Source organism: Lathamus discolor, chromosome 2, assembly GCF_037157495.1.
Source record: "Lathamus discolor isolate bLatDis1 chromosome 2, bLatDis1.hap1, whole genome shotgun sequence".
Classification (NCBI taxonomy): Eukaryota; Metazoa; Chordata; class Aves; order Psittaciformes; family Psittacidae; genus Lathamus; species Lathamus discolor.
The window spans coordinates 100,980,515-100,993,324 of NC_088885.1; the positions used below are offsets into that span (position 1 = coordinate 100,980,515).

Here is a 12,810-nt window from a genome sequence, read left to right on the forward strand (position 1 = left end):
ATAAAAACATACATATATTCATTTTGATGCATGGCCAGTAATGAGAAGCATAATTCGGGAGTAAAGAAACCCCTTTTCACATGAAACATTATTTTTCATGTACTGAATTTCAATATTTCCAAACTTTACTGTAGCTGTTCCATTATTAATCGCAGTGTCTTAGTTTTGTCATAGTAACATACATATAGGTAGATAGACTAGAACATGAGACAACATAGTGAATAAAGAAAATTTATATATTTATACATAAGAATGTAATTAAAATGAATCTTTCTAATCAATAAAAAAATTGTCAAATATTTGACAAATTTAAAAAAAGTCAAGCATATTTTTAACAAAAGAACTATTTCTACTGTATATTGCACTTTTTAAGACTGTAAATATGAATTATTAAAATTTTACAAGTACAAGAAAAAAAGCAGATGCAAAAGCATTTATGAGCAATTTATTTGAAAAAAAACCCAGCCACAGAAACTTTTTATATATATTTGTATTTTCATAAAAGCATTATTTATGCAGTTCTTGTTACTGTTTACATGCCCTCCATATTTTCTTTGCATATTAATGCATTTCTGTCTCTTAAAAAAAGTGATTATTTTAATCTAATTGCATGCCAATGTAAATTGTTCCATTAATATTGATCAGATTATCAAGTTGTACTGTTAAGTATCTGTATGTATATATTTTTTTCTATGCAAACATTATTATTTTGAATGAAATAGCCATAACATTCCAGGTTCTGCCTCATTGGGTCTCTAAGCAAACATGAGTCTGAGTACAACACAACTAGGGTCTAAGAGAAAATACTGAGGTAAGTAAACATACCTTTACAACAACTGAACAATTTGTTGCTTTCCGTTGTATTTGTTATATTACTAAAATGCATGTTAGTTCTCAAATGACATGTCACCTTGTTTGGAGAGTGCCATGTTTGAATACTGAGAAAACTGAAAGACAGATGACCACATTGTAAACAAAACAAAATCTGATAATTCCTTATTCCTGAAAGTATTATAGTCATCCCCTAGCTAAACATAATCTTCATTCCAAACACTTTATAAATGCAGATGTTTTGCATGGTTCTGGTGTTTTGTTTGGTTTTTTTTTTTTTTATTTATGAAAATATAATTTAGAGTCCCAGCATATGAAATAGCATGTAAAACCTGGTAATCTAACCTAAGACAGGAAGATATGGAACTATCTAATTTCAGTTCTTGTTATTAATCCAACCTGTTGAGGTGTCAGGGGAAGGGTATGTGGTAGTACTGAGAAATTTAGATATTCTGTAGCAGTAACGTTAGTGTTTGCAAATTAAACTTCCTTTTTTGAGTTGTTTCGTAGGTTGTTTTTTTTTTTAGAAGTTGTTATCAACACTTAATAAATATAATCTCAGATGTTTATAATGGAGTTGTAGATAGCTGCTAGTTTGTCAATTTATATATGTATATGTGTATATATGTATATAAACTTAGATATGTGTGTATACATGTTTATATGTATGTATTTGTACAGCAATTTTACTTTGAAAGAATCTGTTAATGCTTTTACTGCTTCTAGATTAGGTAAATATTTTTTCTGTATTTTTCCTCACAGGGAGAACATATTTTAACTTGTTTTGCTTTCAGACAACTAATCATGCAGTCTTTCAAATTCTGAATGGAAAAATCTACAGTGAATTATTTCAATTTCTGAGAGTGGACATGTTTCTAATTTCATTTCATTGCCTTTGTCCAAACCCAAGAAGTACAGACATATCCCACTTCCTTAGCAAAATATTCCCATTGCACAATAATATATTATTTTCTAATTGGGCTGCTGGCCACCAAGTGTTCCTTAGTTTTTAAATACATTCGGAGATTTGCTGCAAGCCTGAAGAAGAAATTAGCTCTTGAGGTCTGTCCTTTTTTTTTTTTTTTCAGTTTTATTTGATATGTTTTATGTCTGTTGTTTACTTGTATGTTGCGTGATATGTAGGAGAAGATTTTCATTGAACTTTTGTTATATGTACGTTGTTTTCATTATATAGACTGCTTGAGAATAGTGCGCTCCTGGGTGATTTTGAACATGCTACAATGAAATATGAAACTATCGTCCTCGGAAACACCAGCTAGAGGTTTTATGGACTCTCTGACCAGCTATTCTCATATCATGACAAAATTCAGCAAACAGTGTTGAGTAAAATTACTAGAAGGCAATAAGACTTTGGTTATTATGCTTATCGGTCATTTCTCTTTTTCTCTCTTCTTTTTGTTGCAAGTTAAATTCCCAATTTCAGGAAGAATTTATTGAAATCAGGTATTTAGCCATTCATAATTTCCTTGATAGAAATATTTGTTGGATAAGCATCTAGCAATATGACTGAATTTGACATTGAGAAAATAATCTGCATGTGTGTTTACTGAATATTTGAGTTGGCAAAAAACCCTTTATTAGATACATTGTAAAAAGCATGCATTCACAATTATTGCCGTTACTGTTCCATTTCTGTGTCATATGCTTGCTACTTGTAACTTTTTATATAAAAATACATAAAACAATGTAGAATAATTTCTTACCTTGAGTTTAATGGCAATGTTTTCTTTTACCAAATATACAAATCTTGTGTAATTCAGAAGATTAAATTCAAAATGTAGCTTCTAGGAGCTTGAAACACAGGTACGTCAGAGAATCAACTGTCTTTCATCCCTCACTTACTGAAAAGCAAAATGCCTTTTTTTTTTTTTTTAATTATTTAAATGAATCTATCATACATAAAGTTGGTGATTGCCTAATTTCAGTTAAAAGGTTTCTGGTAACCTTTGTATTCAATTCTGTGCTCTTAACTAATTTATTTCCATGGCAATTAGTAGGAGGTTTCCTTCAGTGTAGCAGAGATTTTTATCATTTTTACCAGTCATACAAATGTTATGGCTGGGCTTCAGTTTTAGTGCTGCAAATACAAAAAATTTCCTTATTCAAGATAAACTCAAATTCATAATTCATGCTATAAACATTAGTAACCAACAACAAAATCAAACTTTAGAGGCTATGTTATTAAGGAATTTTTGCAGATTGAAAAGCCACAATTATGTAAAGTTGAACCCCCCCTCATTTAAGAAGTCAATATGCATAAAATTATAGTTTTATTAGTGTGTAAAGTGTTGTCTTCCAAATTCTGTTTCAAAACAAATCCCAGTTCCTTCTTAAACATACTGTGTCATTCATGGTTGTTAGGTTTTCCTACATAAAAATATTTCTAGTTTTATTGGAAAAGTAGGAAGAATTCCATGGATCTTCCCAAAGCATAAGTAGCTGAGAAGAAATCGAAAGATTGACACAAAAAAAAAGGTGATCTATATCACCTATTTAAATATATGATACATAATTTGTGTAATTAAAAGTACAGGTAATCTGATTTATATAAAACAATTTCTATGAATGTGATTTATAAATGACACGAGAAGAACAAGGGTTTCAGGTATTTGCCTTTTTTTTTTGTATACTATATTTGTAATGTATTTTACATAAGTTGATTTTAGCTTGATTGATTTGTTTGTTATCACGTTAGCTGCAAAAAAGCAGTCCTCCCTTGGCTGCAGTCATCGAGAGTCATTGAGTCATCTTTGAATTATATGGATTTTTTAGCATATATTAGTAGTTCATTTACAAATCAATATCTCTTACCAAGTTCATATACTTTATAACTGTTTTTTTCCTTAATCTTTCCAAGACCTCTCTCATGATCCTTTCTTAAATATTTTATTTGCACATCCATGCATCCATTGTAAAATCAAGGAAGAATGAAAGACTTCCTGAAGGAAATACATGAACATGCACACACATTTATGTATATTTATAAGTATTTGCTAATGGAAATAGTGTATAAATAAATATATAAGGAGAAATCTAAATATGTGAATTCAGATTTGAATTAATTATATTTGTCACCTAGGGAAATGCTGAAGCCTTGGATTTTAAAATTGCTATATGTAAGTGCCTAAATCCCACTGAAACACAGAGTTGGTCTAGTACCTCCTAGAGAAGTACACAATGAAATGCAATGATTTTTCCAGTGAAGTGTTGACCTGTATAAACAGAGCAGGCCAGACAAAGTGAGAATGGTAATGATTACTTGATCTTGGAAACTCCTTTAGAAACAAGTTGTCTAATAACTAGGTATAACCTTTAAAAAAACACTATTGTAGTGACAAAAGATGCATATATTGTGGGAACAGAGTCAAATTATAAATTTTTCTCTTAATAAATAAACAAAAATGAATTCAATTAAAATGCTATAACTGAAATATTTCATTTCAATTAATTTTATTCTGTATATAATCACTGTAAATATTAGCCAAGTCCACTATACTGCAAACAGTAAAGATAGATAACTTTTATTGGGTATCACACAATAGCAAAATACCTCAATGTGATCTATAAAACTCAAAATATTAAAAGGGGTTGTTTCTTAAAGTAAATATTTTGCCTTTCCTATGAGTTTTTTTTATTATTATACAGCCACTTAAAAACAGAAAGCAGTTCAAGCAAGCTGGTTCGAACAGACAAGGTAGTTTAAGCAACTTCAAGTTTATGCAAGTACAATTAGCTATAAAGAGAATGCTAAAACCTGATAATTGACTACATACTTTTTTCATTTTATGGGAAGAAAGTTTGGCTGATTAACACAGCTACATGTGTTCTGTATACAACTTAGTAAATTACTGTGGATTAGCTGAGCTGGTATTAGCTTCGTGCATTTTACCTGATGTTTGCCTTAAGCTAAACCTAAGAATGATATTCACTAGATCATTTTGGTTTGACTGGTTCAGTGTGTGTGTGATGTCTAGCTATGTTGACACTATGCTCATTTCTCATATATTTTTTAAAGGTGAGGGTTTTTTTGTTATCACAGCACATTACAATATTGTTCATAGTTTTTCCGGGGGGTGGGGGTGGGGTGTTTCATTTTTTTGTTTGTTTTGTTTGTTTGTTTGAGTTTGGTTTTTTCCTTTTCCCATGGGTATAGTGTTATGTATGTATTTTTCCTTTAGGATGATAATGTACACAACCACTCCCAAACATTTTCGTCTGCTCTATGAAATAAGGACTTTTCAGTTTGTGAAGTCTTTTCTGTAATCATCATTTAAAGATCTCAGGAAATCCATTTTGTAAACCATTCCAGTGTAAACCTTTATTATCCTTTCAATTCTAAAAAACCTCTTGGGAAAAAAAAAAAAAAAAGATCCGAGTAGTGTTAGTACCTTATCCTTCTATTTTTCTCCATTTTTATGATGGAGTTACTCTCCTGAACAATGATGTAACCAACGGGAAAGAACAGAGAAAGTAGAAATGTTTCCTGCTAAAAGAAAAATTAAAAAAATAAGGCCAAACAAAGAAAAGAAACAGAGAAAAGTATGGTAATTACAAGAAGGAAGGGTTGTTGCTCCCATTCGCTCACAAACTGGCAGATGCATTTAGGACAGATTCCTTAGCCACAAAATAAAAATGTCCAACTACCTATGTACAACTCCAAAAGATACTTGTAATACCTGTGCTTTAGAGAACATTGTGCTTCAAACAAGAAGTTGGCCCTTTTGTTTTTTCTTATGTTCCACTTTATGTGCAATCTCCCTGCTACCACAAAGATACTCCAGCTGAGCCAGCTGAGGGAGCACAGCTGAAAAACTAAGTGATATACAAAGGATGAAATCTGAACCATTTAAAACTCTTTAACACAAAAGGCCATATCTGATCTAGAAGTCTCTTATCTCCTCTTTCCTGACTCAACATTTGATGTGAATGGTCTCATTGCTCTTCTTCATCATTACCTTAGCATCATCTCTCTTCTTCTTGAGGATCACTTTACACATTTATCACTGCTGCTTTTCATTGCTGTCACAGTGAATTTAGTTCTGTTCCCTCCAAATGCATGGAAAATGCTGAAATTTTACTAGCTCACTGACCGTGTGTTATCTTTGCATCTGCCTGGCTCATTCCCATCTATCACTTCAGAGCCATCTTAACCTTACCTTACCTATAAACAGCAAAATGAAAACATGTGATTGCAGCATATATTAATTACCTTTAATTTGTGCAGGACAACAAAAGCTATGAAGACACATGGGAACGGACTGGAGTATGGGCTTATTAGGGACACCAGATTTGTATTTTAATGCCTATGCTTCATTGTTGTCTGGGCCATCTACCTCTGGGATTGCATTCCTGCTCCTCCTATAATTGTACCTCAATGTGCCACAAAGAGAACTCGCCTCCACTCCTTTTCCTCTACCAGTGACAGCTGCATCATTGCCAAGCCAAATTTTGTTTCAAGCACTTTCCTTTTTCCTCCTATGCTGTATTTATATTAGTACGTCCCTTCACACAACATAAATCACTCTCCTAGCCTCCTTCACATGCCTGATAAAACACATTTAAGCTGCACAGCCTGGCAAACATCAGCCAGTAGTGTGGCAGGGCTATCATCAGCAAAGTAAGAACATCAGCTAACAGGAGAAGCAGGAGTTGCTGCTTCCCTCCATCTTTTTCCCCAGGAAAAGGAGTCGTGCTGGTCTGCAATCTCCCAACAGGGTCACTATGGGAATAAAAGGAAGCTGCCATCCGCTTCAACCAGCAAACTGTAACTAGAAGTAGAAAAACAATCTGAGCAGCCCATGATGAAAAACTGAAACAAGCTTTCTCAGATTGCATTACCAAACAGGCCTGACCAACACTGTGCAGCAGCATTTCACCTCTTAACTCTCAGATAAGTGAAGACAGAAGTGCAATACTACTTTATCCCAGAAAGCAGGATACCATAACTGCGAGTACTGATTCTATTCAGGGCTCTGGAAGGACTTACAGATGTTCACATAAATGTAGGCAGACAAGGGCTTACAGGGCCTACAGTGGCAGGCCTGTGCTGCCACATGCAGTGGACAGCTCTGCAATATCTAGTTACTCAGAGCTTTTAAGTTTGCCGTTCTTTATTCTGTCCTCAGCTCCACTGAGGGACATATTAAAAGCACTCAGCTACATCTAAAATGGTGGTTTCATTTGAAAGTGATTACTTGGCATATAATTTAGTTGGATGTGAAAGGCATCCATGGCACTTACTGCAGATAATGTAAAAATAATAATAATAATGGGGGGGGTTTGCACAGATGCTTGATACATGTATCTGGTTAAATGAATCATTCAGCTGCATTAACTTCACCTGTAAATGAAGATGCTTCCATCTGAGATTTCTCTAACTAAACTGCAGGTCATGATTCATGCTCTGCTCACATTATCCTTCTAGATCCTGCTTTTTCCTGGGTTGAACAAAAATTTAAATTAGGAAAAATGAGTTTGTTAAAAGCAAATAGCTTTCACCATCTTTAGTGATGCACAGAACACAGTTTACTTTGGGGAAGGAAAGCTTCAGTCCTCATTTCATGCTTAGTGCTAGAAGAGCTTTCAGCATCAGTGAAAATAAAGGTGAGCTGTTCTTTCCCTTGGTTTGACAAATCAATGATTCAATGCTCTATACTTAACTGACCCATGTAAGTGAGAAAAGGAAGTAAAACAATAAAGGAGAATGCCAGAAATCTAAAGTAATCATATTATCCCAGTGATCAATGCAGCAATAATTTTTAACTTAGAAGACCATCATCTGAATACTTGGTTGCTACACAGACCGCATTTTGTAACAAATTTTGTGTTATCATAAAATTGAGTTCAACTGAAGAATATAAATTATTTTGTATTTGTATACCAGTTTACAATTATAAATCTAATATTTAAAAATCTGTAACAAAGAGCCTTTGTTTTAAATGCCCTTTATTTTGGGACAGACATTTTAAGTATAAATGATTTTGCTGGCCCAAAAGAATTACTCTCTTTTTTGTTTGGAGTTGAGTCTCTGCATTTTAAGTTTTCCTTGCCAAATAGAAGAGATTTTTAATTCCTTTCCAACTTTTTCATTCACACATTCTACTGACTGTTTTGGTGTAGAAAACATGCATGGGGTGATTTTGTTTGATATTATGAGTATATCTGGCAGCTCTTTAAGAATGAAACAGTACATTAAAGCTCTTCCAGCGAATTTCTTCAACTGTTATCTAAGTCGCATGGCAAAGATGCAGGACCAGAGATTTGTGCTGTCATTTGAGAGTCACTTTAGTGACATAAAGAAGCTTGCTAATTTTCAGTGTGTTGGTGGAAAGTCTACACCAATTTAGGCATTGAGCATTAGTCAGCTAGTAATAACTTAAAATTATTAGAAATAATGTGAATGTCAGCTCCATTTTTTATTATTGCCATCACATTGGTGATTGAAAAAGCGTGATATTAATATTGGAAACTTTCAGTTCATAGCAGAAGGGATCAAAGATAATGTGACATTACTATTATGTATGCTAAGGTTTTCAGATCTGTGATTCTTCTCCTTAAAATCATCTAGAATTCTTAGTTTTATGCCTTCTCCTTTTGTAATGCAAACTTTGTACTCTTTATATATCTATTGGATTAACATGTCTTTTGCAATTCAGTCTCTTATCTTGGTGTGGAGTCAAAAAATTTGCTGTGATAAGATATAGAGCTTTTTTTACAAAAGACTATCAGATGTCATTAGAGTTTAGCTGAATCACTTAATGTGCTGCTGGAAAATGATTAGATCCAAGATGAATAAAAATAAAAAGAGGAAAGTACTCTAGAAGATTTGCATGATTTTAGTTCTCTAAGATTTAATTATTCAACTGGCTTTGATCAAAAGGCAGAAATCTCAACAGGCATGCACTTTTATGGAAATCTCAACAAGAACATAACATTTATGTAGCATAAAGTTTTAAACACACATCTGTTTGGAGTATAGCGAAAAGAAAGTGAACATTTAGAAACTTTTTAATGGTTTGAGAAAATGAGTGGTTCTTCTATCTCAGAATTAAATACTTTTGGCACAGGTGCCTTTCTGTAGAATCTGTGCACCATGATGAAGCAGACATTTAAAAATGAGGTAAAAAATGCAGTCTTTGAGAAGCAACAGAAGTATATCATGGTAGGGAAAGAGCTTATAAGTATGGTTGTGATTCTGAACCTAGGAAATATGAAATTCTGAAAAACTTAGCATCTCCCTCTGATTTCCATACTATAAGGTCTCAAGCTCATACATATGCAAGGATAATATCCAATGAAGTTGAAAGGAAACTAATTTTCTTACTGAGGCTCCAGTCTAGCTCCTGAATTGGAATCTTGTCATCCAATCTGTGAGGGTGGGTTCACCGTCCCTTGTTGCTGATGACACTAAATGGGCTGATTATTCAGAGGCAATGCTGTTTGTGACAGACCTGGGGTAATTTTTGCTAGCACTGCAAATCCCACCTTCACCTGTGACAGTAGTAACAGGTTAGTGGGTGATGGAGAACTTAGCCTAGTTAAACTTTATGTCTGTATTATCTGGATCTATCTCTACACTTCAGCAGTCAAAGTAGATATAATAGAGTAGCTAAGTTAATTTTAAATCACTCTGGATTTTCTTTAACTTTCTTGAGACCTGTTCACTGATAAACACCCATCTGAAGTATTTCTTGTTGAACATGGCTCAAATGACATTTACCTTGAGCATGAAACTCTGAAGATCAAAATTTTTGTATGTCACCACCCCCACCCGACATGTATGTAATGTTTCTAAGCTCTTCAAACCCTTCAAGAACTGTTATTCCACTGGGAGCTGACTTTTGTCAGTGGTGAGTACCAGCTGGTTCAGAAGGAAGAAGAAAATCTTTGCATGTGATGATCGCTAATATATTTTCTCAATGTAAAGAAGAATCTGAATACTGTAGCCACCTGGATCCTTCTACTGCTAGGGTAGAAACAAAACCTAAAGTTTCAGCTAGCTAAGGTTATGCCACAGTTCTATTTTCAGCATGTGAAAACAGTCCTTATTATCCTCAGTTTCAAAGTACATACAAGAGAAAGCGGAATACAAAGGAGGCTGCTGAGAAAAAAAAACACATCCAAAACAGCGCCAGTGGTAAGTAAATAAATTACTGTACACTTGTGCATAAAATTAATGTACAGTATAGAGTGAATTGTAGTCGCTTCTGTTCCTTTTAGACAATTTTCAAATCCTCTAATGAGTTTATGTTTTGGGAGGTTTTTAGACATGGATCAGGTATTGTCTGCTAAAATATTATTTATGGTTGCTTCATATAGTTCTATGAATTATGAACTTTCTACATGCCTAAATACTTTTGAAAGCTGTTAGCCAGACAGTTCCAACACCTTCTTCTTCTCTACATATTTTATAGATTATTCAGAAAGAGGAACTGTGGTGTGGAAGTCCTGTTGAGCCTAGTATTGTTTGAAAAATAGGGGAAAAATATGCAGTGATGTAATATAAGGTTACATTCAAGTTCCAAATCCACAAAACCCTGATAAAGGGCCTTTTAGAGAAAAGGCAGTGCAAAGTTATTTCTGAGGAGCTTGCATCTGTCCTTTTTCATATTCTGATGTCTAAAATGATAAGCATTGTGAAGGAGAAAGGGAGAAGAAAAGCATAATTCAGGTTTTTTCTTTCATGTTAATAATAATGCTTATCTCTACATCTACTGCTTGTGTATGTGTTGTTTGGGGACAATTCTGTGCTGATACAAGATTTCGGTCATAACATGAAGTGCTGATGCTTATACAAGCCTACCCAAAGCTTGTTATTGAAGTTTCATAAAATTCATAAATCCAAAAAACAGGATTTGAGAATATTGCAGCATTTTGCCTTTGCTGTTTCCAACAGGAAATATATTCTAGATTAAAAATTTGCAGGAAGCTCAAATTTGAACAACAGTCATGAATCTCTCCCCTACCCCCAGTCATGCATATAGTAGAGTTTAACAGACTAATTTGTAAAAATGCTGAAATATGCATACAATTTTCTAACATGGCAAGCTTTCCATCACTTAATATGCATATCTCCCAGGTACGTGGATGCTCCATTATGAACACAAGAGCTTATATATCCCCAGACAGCAATAGCCAGTCATAGGATTGCTGAAAACTGCAAATGTGCCCAAGATAATGCTGCAAGCATTTGGACTGATATTGCACAAGGAAGTTGGACAGAGAAATACAAAGGAAGGCATTCATCCATTTCCAGATTATTTCAAGCTTGGCATTACAAAATGTATTTCAATTGTTATGGTGATGAACATAAATTAAAAAGATTTATCAATTTGCTGGTATCGTTTTATTCTGGGGAAAAAAACCCATACAGCTAAAATGTCACAATGCTTAGGAAACATCTGTTCTAACAGATTATGACTAAAGAAACTCCATACTTACTTTATTTTTGTTTTGTAATTGTTTTTTATGTCTTCCAATTACTCTTGATGAATGTTAAAAGCTGTTAGTCAGGGGAACTTAGTGTTTCAAAGGCAAATTTGCCTTCAGAAGATCTTAGATGGGTTGGACACTTACTGGGATAAATACAAAAGGAGCCAAGGGGAATGATGGGTACTTGATATTTCCCCAAGCCTGTGCCATTGCAGGGAGAGTTGGGAAGGAAATAGCCTTGTTTGAAAAACTTCTAGAGGTTTGTTGTTCTCCTTAGCCCTATTGTACATAAGAAACCAAAGCACTGTAAATAAAGTCACTCTTCTGTGTAAGTACTTCTTTTGCTGTCATCAAAAAGAATATGAAAGAGATTCAAGCTGTTTGATATTCTTCTCATTTAGTACTAGGTGATTGTTCATCTGCATTGGTCTTCTTGAAATAGAGTTGGTCTCTACTTCTGAAACCGATCTCCCTGGTCCCAGCTCTGTCATTGTCACAGATGACCAAAGTCAATGAAGTGGCAGCAACCAGTAGCAGCTGGAGGAATGTGACCCCCTGAGGTGCTGTTGTTGGCAAGGGGAAATGGAGGTCTTTTCCTGATCTACTATTAGTGCTCTTTCACCACTAGCAACTGATAAGTCATCTTGCATCCAGTAAAAAGGACTGAAGGTCTCTTTAGGTAGCTCCTCCTTATATGAACTTGCACCTTCTGTGAACTTACAGCAGGCACTGAGTAGCATAGGGGACTGCAAGCACAAGGAGGTGTATCTTTATTCCTCAACTAATTCTCTTTTGATACCTCAGGTCTTAGTGTAGGACAGGATTTAGATGCTTCAGTAGGGCAGTCAGTTTCTCTGAAAAGACTCAGTGTCCAGCAGTGTTATTTCAATGAATTCATAGTCAAAGTTATTTTCCTCATGAGTACTTATTTTTGATTCAGGTAAAAACAAACTCAACTACCTCTGTCTGTGACAGATACCAATAAATCTTTCTTATTTCTTTCTGCTAAAATGGGAAGATGAAGGGAAGAATGTAACATATTCTATCTGAAATTGGTTCTTAATTCAATTAGAGCTTCATGTCAGCCCAAATGAACTTACCGGGCTTTTTGCCACAGACTTTAATAAGGTTAGAATCAGACTCATAACCCACAGTTTCTTCTTACTTCCAGATAACCAATTAAATATCTCAGGGTGAATGCTTCCTTCTTGTCTACCTGTCCCTTGATACTGTATTATCACTTTTTCTTCTGCCTTTCATTAAGTTTTAATTAAGAGTTCCTTTGTGTGTAGATAAAGGGGGGCTGTTTTATTTTAAAACTTTAGAGAAAAGATTCAGTTTTTGATGGTTTCTAAAAAGAGAAAAAAAATAGCTTTTTTTTTTTCTATTGGAGGCTTGATCTACCAAATGTGATTGCCTGAGGATGAATTGGGAAATGAGGTGACGAATAAGGGATATGAGAGCGAGCATCTACTCTCCTCTTTTAATTAAAAAAAAAAAATAAGATCATTTGATTAATAAGAATTT

At 34.1% G+C, this 12,810-nt stretch overlaps 1 protein-coding gene across 3 annotated transcripts in view; it reads left to right on the plus strand.

Moving 5' to 3' along the window:
• NETO1 (neuropilin and tolloid like 1) overlaps positions 1-3,890 on the plus strand; it is a 71,970-nt gene extending 68,080 nt beyond the window's left edge. Inside the window, exons 10-11 of one of the 3 annotated variants that reach the window (XM_065667901.1) lie at positions 737-811; positions 1,594-3,890. In XM_065667901.1, coding sequence (XP_065523973.1) covers positions 737-797 — 61 coding nt within the window. In that variant the 3' untranslated portion in view covers positions 798-811; positions 1,594-3,890. The remainder of the gene's footprint in view (positions 1-736; positions 812-1,593) is intronic. The other 2 variants (XM_065667902.1, XM_065667903.1) reach the window with 2 other exon arrangements.
• Positions 3,891-12,810: the final 8,920 nt, after the last annotated feature.